Source organism: Lactuca virosa, chromosome 3, assembly GCF_052849685.1.
Source record: "Lactuca virosa cultivar CGN04683 chromosome 3, Lactuca_virosa_CGN04683_v6, whole genome shotgun sequence".
In the NCBI taxonomy this organism is placed as follows: Eukaryota; Viridiplantae; Streptophyta; class Magnoliopsida; order Asterales; family Asteraceae; genus Lactuca; species Lactuca virosa.
Genome location: NC_136428.1, coordinates 56,473,441 through 56,483,064, shown reverse-complemented (window position 1 = coordinate 56,483,064; position 9,624 = coordinate 56,473,441). Strand labels below are relative to the sequence as shown.

The following is a 9,624-nucleotide window of genomic DNA, read 5'->3' as shown; positions in this document are numbered from 1 at the left end:
ACCTGTAACAAATGACGAGGAAAACACTGTTCATTGGCAAGACAATACAACAATGACCGGTCACCAGTTAGGCAACAGTGACGATCAACGAGGAGACCGTGATCAACAACGAAAGCACAATTAGGGAGGAGATAAGTGATGCACAATCCGAGCCTTGGCGAGTCACGGCGTTTGTAAGGCGTGACTTAAGGCGACAATCTTCTATATAATTAATATTTTTATATGTATTTTCAACTATTATTCATTTATATATATATATATATATATATATATATATATATATATATATATATATATATATATATATATATGAGTTAAGACGGCGTTTAGTGCAAACCTTGGAGCCGTGGCGCGCCATGGCGAAGCCATGACGAGCTTTTTAGAACCTTGCTTCTACCCATTCATCTTCTTCTTTCTCCTTTTTTTCTTTGGAGTTGCTGAAAGAAGACCGACATCGTCGGTAGGCCTGGCAATCATGTCGTGTTCGTGTTGGCAGGTCGCGGGTTGGCGGGTCAAAATATACCAACCAAACACGACCCATTTAACTATACACGTCACGGGTTGGCAAGTCATGGGTTGGCAGGTTTGGAACATAAACCTATATATGACTCGTCAACCCACTTATTTATACAGGTTCACGGGTTGGCGGGTTCGTGGGTCAGATTTGGGTTCGTGTGTTCGTGGGTCAGATTCCACAAATAAAATTGATAATTAAACATGAATAAATTCTTGATGCAAACATATCCGAATTTTAGAAACTTAAGTCTTCAACATCCAAATAAAAATTAAAAACATTCATGGAAACATGTTCAAACTAAAACATTAATACAAACATAGATAAATCAATCGTAGGTGTCGACGTCGTTCGATAATGATTCAATCGTTCATGCCGCCGTTCTTCGTGAGTTCGTTCTGTCGTTCATCACATAGGGGAGACCGAGAGAGGGTTTATTCGATTTTGTTTGTGAGATACTAAGATTATTTAGGGAAAACGCCAAACGTGTTGCAATGCAAATCAACAAATGGTCACCCACTGGTCAAATGGTCAATGACATCAGGGTATCCTATCCTAGTATAAAGTATAAACTGTATAGTGTATAATACTTAATACATTTAAAAAATATATAATTTTTTTATTAAAATTCTAAACAGGTTTGCGGGTCAACCCGTATATTTTTTGAGAAACTCATATATGACCTGTTTAATAAACGGTTGACGGGTTGGCAGGTTGACGGGTTGAAAACTCAACCCAAACCCGTTTATTTTGTGTCATGTCGCGGGTCGTGTCGAGAATTGTCAGGCCTAATCGTTGGAGTCGCCATCACCGGAGAAGAAAGAAGATCCACATCGCCAGAGCCGCTATCGCCAGGAGAAAAAGGAAGAACAAATATACTATTCCGCCTCAATCTCCGTTCGAAACTCTAGCTCCTACTCTATCTTCGTTCGAAATCCGGCGAATCTGAGGTACGTCATGTCGGAGTCTTACCAGAGCTTTAGAAGTTCAACAAAAGGCAATGTTTAAGGAGTTTCTTCCATTCCCCAACTTCCTCTCCCTTCGTCTTCCTCGTTCTCAGCCACTCTCGATGCCGGCGAAACCAAAATCAGACCTTAACCTCTTTCCCTAAATCAGAAAAACGGCACATGAAGCCATTTTTTTGTCCCTTTTAGAGCCTTAAGGGAATCTTTTTCTCGGTAACCCTTTGATTCTTCCTTCCTGATTTTCCCTGATTCTTCCTTCCTTCCTTGCAATCCTTATTCCTTATGCTACCAATCCTTTACAGGTGGGTTTTTTGATGGAGACTGTTGGGGGGTTTTGTCCAAACGATTTCCGTGGATTTTGTTCAAACGATTTCTGAAACGAATTTCAAAATCGATTTTGTTCTATCTTCAGATTCTAAGTATTTTTGGCATCGGATTTGGAGATTTGTGTTTGGATTTGCGCAAATGATTTTCAAAAAATTGCATCCGGTCGGAGATGCAGGTTTCTGAAATCGCTGACGAAATGTGAGGAAGAGGTTCAGTTTCATTGCAGTGAAGTGAAGGAGACAGGGTTGAGGGTGGGGTGGGTGGGACCATATTTCTTTTTTTCTTAAAAAATTAAAAATAATAATAATAACATTAAGTTAATTGAAAAAAAATACATAAAGGGCATTATGGTCATTTCAAATCTGGAATGGACTAAAATCGCAACAAAACCACATATCAGGGATGAAACTTACAAGTTTTAAACAAATAAGGGACGATCCGAATTAAATTTTGAAAATAAAGACTGAAGATGCTTTTTGGCCTATGTACAAAGGACCATTGGTGTAATTTACTCTATTTTTTATAAACACCACCCCTTAGTTAAAAACTCCCAGCAGAGGAATCCCGTTTTGTTGCATGAAAATCGGGGAAAATATAAAAGAAGGAAAAACGTAGACAATACAAAAACCATGCTAACCGCTCTTTCCTCGCTACTCTTCTTCTCTCTCTCTCTCTTTCTCTTTCTATGTCGCTCGTTCGTTATCATCAGAGAGAGGATTATGATTCTTTCTCTCTGAATCTCTGTGGCGCAAGAATTCATTGGTTCAGAACCTTCACATACCTTAAGGTATCTCCGTTATCATTATTCCAATCGCTAATTTATTATGTCATGATGAATTGTGCATAACCTCCGTCACTATTGACATCGGCAAAGAAATTCTAGGGTTTGATTGCAGTAGCGATAATTCATTTCAGTTTAATAGCTTTTTGCAATTACAAAGCATATTATAATGTAATTTGTGTGTGGCCATTACAATTGGGCAATATAGTATATGATTAGGTTTGAATGTTTTCGGGGCTTATGAAATTATATGTCGAAGGGAACAGTAAAGGTTAAGGCATGTTAGCTTTCTGCTTTCACATATTCTCCATTTTCCAATTTCACGTTGATATTCTAATATATTCTTTTTGGCCTATCTTAATCTTCAGAAATTGTGACAAAAAGATGGCTGAAAATGAAACAAAGAAAAAGGTTATCTTTGCAGTTGGGAATAAGAGAATTATCTTCTCTGATTCTGCGTTTCCCACTTTTGCTGAAGGTAAACAAAACGAAAAAGAAAAAGCCCTTCTTCTGTACAATGTTCTGTATTTATAACATAATTTTTTGACTAGTAATTATATGTAATTGTATTTATAGAACTAGAGTCTTTATATAAAGATGAAGACCATCATGATGATGATGGAAACGAATCTGACCCACCTTCAGCCAAAGCCAGCACTACATTACCGGATTCCAATTCCAACTCTTTCTTTTCATCATCTTCCAAAGCCATCCATTTAGATTCCGATTCCGACAATCAATGGCATGGATTCTTGAAAAAAATTAAAAAAGGGTCAACCTCATTCCATCCTAGCCTGCATTCCATTAAGAGACTAACAAGGAAAAAAAGCAGGAAATTGAGTGAATGCATACCAGACCTACCTCAAATTAACATGGATGCTGAATTGCATTGTTTTGAAGCATCATGGAAAAATTTCTCACTTGAAGATCTGGAATCTGCAACCAACAATTTTAGCCGTGGTTTGTAGCTTCCATTAAAGCCTTTTCTTTTCTTCCTTTTAATCTTATTATTATTTAGTTTATTTATTAATCACTTTCTACGATGTTGTGAAGAATACTTAATTGGAGAGGGAGGGTATTCAGAAGTTTACAAGGGTCATTTAGAAGATGGGCAACTTATAGCAGTGAAAAGACTAACCAGAGGTACACCTGAAGAAATGACGTCAGATTTTTTATCTGAATTGGGAATTCTTGTTCATGTCAATCATCCAAATATTGCTCATATTATTGGCTATGGGATTGAAGGGGGCATGCATCTTGTTCTTCCTTTGTCACATCATGGAAGCTTAGCATCTCTTCTTAGTGGTTAGTTAATTATTAAAGACTTTATTTATTTATTTTAACTGTTACTAATACTGATATTGTTTGTTTATTTCAGGTCATAATAATCAACTGGAATGGGGAGTGAGATTTAATATTGCCATAGGCGCTGCTTCAGGTCTTTCGTATCTTCATGAGGGTTGTCAACGGAGGATTATTCATAGGGATATTAAGGCAGCTAATGTTTTGCTTTCAGAGGATTTTGAACCTAAGGTAATTAAATAAAGTAGGCAGGTTTAGACTTTGCTTTTTGTTAGTTGTGTTCTTATGAAGATTTAAAAAAATTTTAATGATTGCTTATTTTAATGGAATTGTAGATTTCTGATTTTGGGTTGGCAAAATGGCTACCGGATCAATGGATGCACCTCACTGTATCACAACTTGAAGGGACATTCGGGTATGTGAACAAAGGAATGACATGGGTTTTTTTCATTTTATAGGTAGTGTTTGGTATGATGGAATCAGGGTTGGAATGGCATGGTTGATTCCGCTACCAACAAACATGATCATGGAATGCAATCACTCGTTCCATCATCTTACCTTGTCCATTCCATTCCATCCAACCTAAACAGTAATATTTACTTATGCGTCCTTTTCCATATTACAGGTACCTTGCTCCCGAGATTTTCATGAATGGTTTAATTGATGAGAAAACCGACGTGTATGCTTTTGGTGTACTTTTGTTAGAGATTATCACCGGACGCCCTGCTGTCGATGAGTCACAACATAGTCTCGTTATGTGGGTATGTTCCATGTTTCTCATTCACTTACTAATTACTAATATCATTTATTAAAACCAAAACAACAATTTACTAGTTTTAATTAAATAAATTACTTGCAGGCTAAACCATTAATCGCTTCAAAAAACTTTCAAGAACTTCTTGACCCACAACTTTCTGGTGCTTGTGACTTGGACCAGTTAAATTGCATTGTGTCAATTTCTTCCCTATGCATTAATCATATCCCAACCGAACGTCCTAAAATGAGCCAGGTAATTTCCCTCCTTTTGTAAAAAAAAAAAATTTAAATTATAAAGTTAAAACCAAAATATGATGCAGGTTTATAGGATGCTAAATGGCGATGAAGGCATACTTAATAGCAAAAGAAGGTTTTTAAAGAGGACTGCCTTCAGAAGGGGGTCATCCGTGGAGCTATATGCTGAAGATTATGATCCAGAAGACTTATTACAACCAGATGATTTAAATCAACAAAACCAAATCGCATTGGAGCTTTAGAATTTGTCTTTTTTGGATTATATTTACTTAATCCATGCATCCAGATGTTGTTGACTTGAGTTGTGTTTTTTTTCTATTTCTTCCTTTATGGAATAGAATTAGAATATATGCACAAAGCCTCCAACATAAACCAATCACGCATTGGCTCGCGGATTTTAAATCCGCACCTCACTCAAGGTAACATAAAGTTGCATTTTATTTCAACTGATTACCAATTTGCTCATCTGTTTACAAAATGACAAGAGAATTTGCTATAGAAATGACAAGAGAATCACCAAATTATGTACATTTTGATTATTGGTGCTCTTAATGTAATTGTTCCATATTTAAAAATCATGTAGTATAAATCTTTTATTTTCATTGTTATATATTCGATTTCAATTTTTTTAAACACTATTTGCAATACAAATAGGGAAGAATCACAAATCATGTTACATATAATAAGATAAGAATTTGGTCTTACAATAGTCACGATAAACAGGTTTAAAAAATTTTTTAAAAAAAAAAAACCAAGAAAATAAAACGGAAAAAGTATATAATTAAAAATCAAAATATATTTCTTCTACAACAGACATGAGACATCTATCCTAATATAGTAACATGATTTTAATTGAGTTAACTAATCTTTCCTTTTCTTGAACACTTAAATTTTATATATATAATATTGAAACAAAAAATGACACATTTTTCTGATATTGTTGCTATGAGTTCTGCTGCGAGTACCAGAGTTTCTTCTGACATATCAAAACTTTTTCTTTTTCATTACCATCTTCGGTGGCTTCTACACGACAACTCCATCTCAGCCCCTTTGCTATCTTCGCAACTGCTTCTACAAAATAGCTTGATTCCCTAATTATGGCGTACCCGTTTGGCCTCAAGACCCGATCCATTTCCAACAACACGTATTTCATCTCACACCTGCAATTATTCAATTAATCACTCATCAATTTTAGTAGATTCCCAAAACTCAACCACCATGTTTGTTCGACTCCAAGGTTTAAGGTTTTAGGGTTTTACCTATGGCTTTCAGATGTAAATAGGCTGTCTACATGAAGAAGATCGTATGTTCGAGGATACGTCGAGAATGCCTCACACCTAACGGAAATCAATTCACTTGGTAAGAAAAAATTATGATAATCAAAACATGTATATGATTATTATTGCGTGTTCTTACCAGTCATGGAAAGTTCCGATGAGTCCCCGATCGTAAACCACCGGAAGTGTATTGGGAGCATAAGACGACACCACGTTCATGACCCAAAGCGGATCATCAATCAAACTGGCGGCAAAACCTCCATATCGCGTGTTCATGTCCATCACGTTCCGTATTTTATCAGTTCCAAGAACCGGAAGCAACGATTTGTAATGCTTCACTCTATTTTTCCATTTTTTATCATCACGATTGAAGTCTCCAGCACTGCTACCACGAACATCACCGATCCGATCCGGAGCCTCGTGCAATCGTTCCGGCCAATTTGAGATCGATCCCAACCCCAATTTCTTCAAATTAGGGTTCGGCACCACCACACACGGCCTCAACGGAGTGTACCAGGCGGAATCGGGTTCAGTCCCGTCGTCGCATTTTGGTGGATAGTTATCGGGAGCATCGAGCTGTTTGTAGCAATCGTTATTGGTGGTTTTCTGCCAAACAGCAATATCGTCTTTTTTGTTGTACAATTTAAAGCACATCGAAGTCAGAAGTTCTTCCAACTTGTCGTAATCGGACTTTTGATCTTCAATCGTCGTGTTCCAACCTCTCCATCGACGCTTGTAGTTTATGGGTGGGCCCGATAGCACCCAAAATCCTCCCGGACGCAAGATCCTGTGTACTTCAAGAAGGTAAATCCCACCTGAAAATCAACCGTTTACATCAGATTATCAGCCAGGGTAAAGATTCAGATTTAAATTATGCTAAAAGGATGAACAATACCGAATTCTGCCCATGGGATGAGGCATCTTGAGCAATGAGCCATGTCGAATGAATTTGATGGGAATGGGAGACGTTGTGTTGATATAATTCCAAGAATTGCCGGAATCCCACGCTCTAACGCGAACTGAACTTGAGCTTCATGGTTATCTCTGGGGGCAAGAGACACCGTTAAAATGCCACGATCAAGCAAGTCGCCTCCCCAGCTAGCCACCTGGAAACCATTTATTTCAAAATTTAAGCTTTACAAAATACAAACACAAAAACTTAACCATGGTTAGAATCCTTGAATCCATATTTCCAAATTGAAAAACAAACTAACCCCACATCCGGTATCAATGGCTGTACGGACAGTTCCATCTTTCATCCCCGGAATAAGATCTTGCATCAAATCAACGTAAGCACTAACACCATTGGGAAACATAGTACCACCACCCGGAAAGTAGAATTTCTCCCCTTCTTTCCTTAACCAATGCTGGTTCGACTTCTGTTTGTTGATCCAGTCATACGGGACATTCCTAAAACATTTAAAATTTTTTTTAAAAAAACCGATATTTTTGTCATAATTTGACAAAAAAGTAAATAAAAGAAAGTTACAAAATTTACCTATACCAACATTCGTCTTTGCTCTTTGGCCATCTGATCGGCTCCTTGTAGCCGTCTGGTGGTGGAATCAAGCATTCTTTCCTATCAAATACTGGCGGACAATGACGTTCCATGAACGTCAGCCTGTGCCGCCCGTATTTCATCCATCTCTGTTAATCAAACAAAACAATCATATCAGTGTCTCTAGGCTAAACACGGTCTTTATATACCAAAGAAAAGCAATCAGATAAATATCACATCAGCTAGACATAGTCTTTAACTGTCTTTATATACCAAAGAAAACTTAAAAAAAAAAAAAAAAAAAGGATTGAAAAATGTCATTTACCTTAGGATCGGTGCAGGGGGTATAATCCTGTAATTCAGGACTGCATTCGGGGAATGAAACTGATTTCACTTGAATCGGACTAGAAACAGTTTGATCAATGGATTCGACTTCTTTACCAATTTGCACACTAGAAATTTTGTTCTTTTCGGAACAAAAGATCCCACCAAGATAAAATGAAAGCCCACATAGAACCACAAATGATATTGCTATAGATACCACTCTTGAACTTTTTTCAGGTTGTCTTCCTGGTTTATCATCTTTATACTTCATTTCTTTTTCTTTTTCTTTTTTCACCACAAATTTATACCTAAAATCTGTACAATAATCAAGTTGTAAATCGTACTAAACAAGTAATAGAAAAAAAAATGAACTTAACTGGAACGAATTACTCAAAAAAGAGTTTTGAGACAAACCCGGTTCAGAAACAGATCTAGATGATTCGTGTACTAAATACTAATAGAAGGTAAAGAACAGAAATCAAAGTCAAAGAAAGAGTAAAAAACAGAGGTGGAAGTAAGTGCAGATCTGATGGCACAAGATGTGGAAAAACAAGAAAGTTTGTCAAGATCCGGTGGATTCCATACGTTGTTGCCGACAACGCTAATTGGCCCCTTTCCATGTCGGATTCACTTTAATTAAAAAAAGTCATCCGAAATTTTGGTCCAATTTCATGATTTTTGTTTTGGGGGGCCTATGATTATGCCTACTGACTGAGAGAAAGAGAGAATGAATACTACGTGTGTTTTCTTTTTTTTCTTTTACTTTTTTTTACAGTAAACCAACGAAAAGTTAACAAAGATTCTTTTATCACTATAACAAACACCCAATCAATAGCTTTTTTTGTTGTTGTGAACACTTGATGAGTAAAGATGAATTGGCGAATAATTCCAAAGAAAACCCACTCCGAATTTTTCTTTCTTTTCATAAAGAACGATTCATACTATTTTCAGAAAGGTCACAAGAATCGAGGCAATTAAAGACGAGAATGGCCAGAACCAATCTCCCCAAATCAGATCTGCAACACGAAATCACACAGAAAACCCATTTGGGTGCAAAAAAGATTCATGTTTCTGAAGAAAGATTCAATCATTCAAATAACGAAGGACTGAAGAACATAGGAGTTGATGAAATCTGACGTATTACCTGTAATTTATTCCGAGATTTATGAAACCCACACGAAGACACGGATCCTGTAAAAGAAACCCAAAACGAAGAGCTTAGAGAGAGATAGAGAGACTGTCTCTCTCTGTGTGTGAAGAGATGAAAGGGTGAGTCGAGGGGATATCTATAACCTCACACACACACATACATGTAACCCCACATGCATAGATATACATAGATATATTATATATGTGATGAACTACATACACTGTTTGTACGCTTTCTGACTCCTGTCTTTTGTATTTGTATGTATGTTCTCACTTTTGTTTGGGTGGTAAAATGGTAAATACATATATGTAAAATCTAAAGTGGTTTCGCTTTTAAACTAAAATGTTTATTAAATTCATAAATTTGAATATTTGATCTTTGAGATAAGCTTAATCTCCTAATTTAAAATTTATAAATTTGAATATTTGATATTTGAGATAAGCTTAATCTCATGATTTTAAATTTATAAATTTGA

General features: G+C 36.5%; 2 protein-coding genes across 6 annotated transcripts; one reads left to right on the top strand and one right to left on the bottom strand.

Moving 5' to 3' along the window:
• Positions 1 to 2,412: 2,412 nt before the first annotated feature.
• On the top strand, positions 2,413 to 5,533 carry LOC145165747 (receptor-like cytosolic serine/threonine-protein kinase RBK2). Of its 2 annotated transcripts, XM_079084585.1 has the most exons (10): positions 2,413 to 2,593; positions 2,956 to 3,065; positions 3,164 to 3,547; positions 3,641 to 3,730; positions 3,833 to 3,892; positions 3,966 to 4,120; positions 4,225 to 4,304; positions 4,515 to 4,650; positions 4,749 to 4,898; positions 4,966 to 5,533. In XM_079084585.1, exons 2-10 carry the CDS (start codon positions 2,972 to 2,974, stop codon positions 5,140 to 5,142), a joined length of 1,326 nt encoding a protein of 441 aa, XP_078940711.1. In that variant the 5' UTR covers positions 2,413 to 2,593; positions 2,956 to 2,971; the 3' UTR covers positions 5,143 to 5,533. The 2 variants fall into 2 exon arrangements, with proteins under 2 accessions (XP_078940711.1, XP_078940710.1); XM_079084584.1 differs by having other exon boundaries at positions 2,415 to 2,593; positions 3,641 to 3,892.
• A 127-nt stretch (positions 5,534 to 5,660) lies between these two features.
• LOC145165746 (putative methyltransferase PMT20) lies at positions 5,661 to 9,320 on the bottom strand. Of its 4 annotated transcripts, XM_079084580.1 has the most exons (9): positions 9,144 to 9,319; positions 8,942 to 9,015; positions 8,001 to 8,314; positions 7,676 to 7,824; positions 7,392 to 7,587; positions 7,073 to 7,283; positions 6,317 to 6,992; positions 6,160 to 6,237; positions 5,661 to 6,060 (listed from the first exon to the last, which is right to left on the bottom strand). In XM_079084580.1, exons 3-9 carry the CDS (start codon positions 8,268 to 8,270, stop codon positions 5,844 to 5,846), a joined length of 1,797 nt encoding a protein of 598 aa, XP_078940706.1. In that variant the 5' UTR covers positions 8,271 to 8,314; positions 8,942 to 9,015; positions 9,144 to 9,319; the 3' UTR covers positions 5,661 to 5,843. The 4 variants fall into 4 exon arrangements, with proteins under 4 accessions (XP_078940706.1, XP_078940705.1, XP_078940707.1 ...); XM_079084579.1 differs by lacking the exon at positions 8,942 to 9,015 and having other exon boundaries at positions 9,144 to 9,320; XM_079084581.1 differs by lacking the exons at positions 8,942 to 9,015; positions 9,144 to 9,319 and adding an exon at positions 8,414 to 8,905.
• Positions 9,321 to 9,624: the final 304 nt, after the last annotated feature.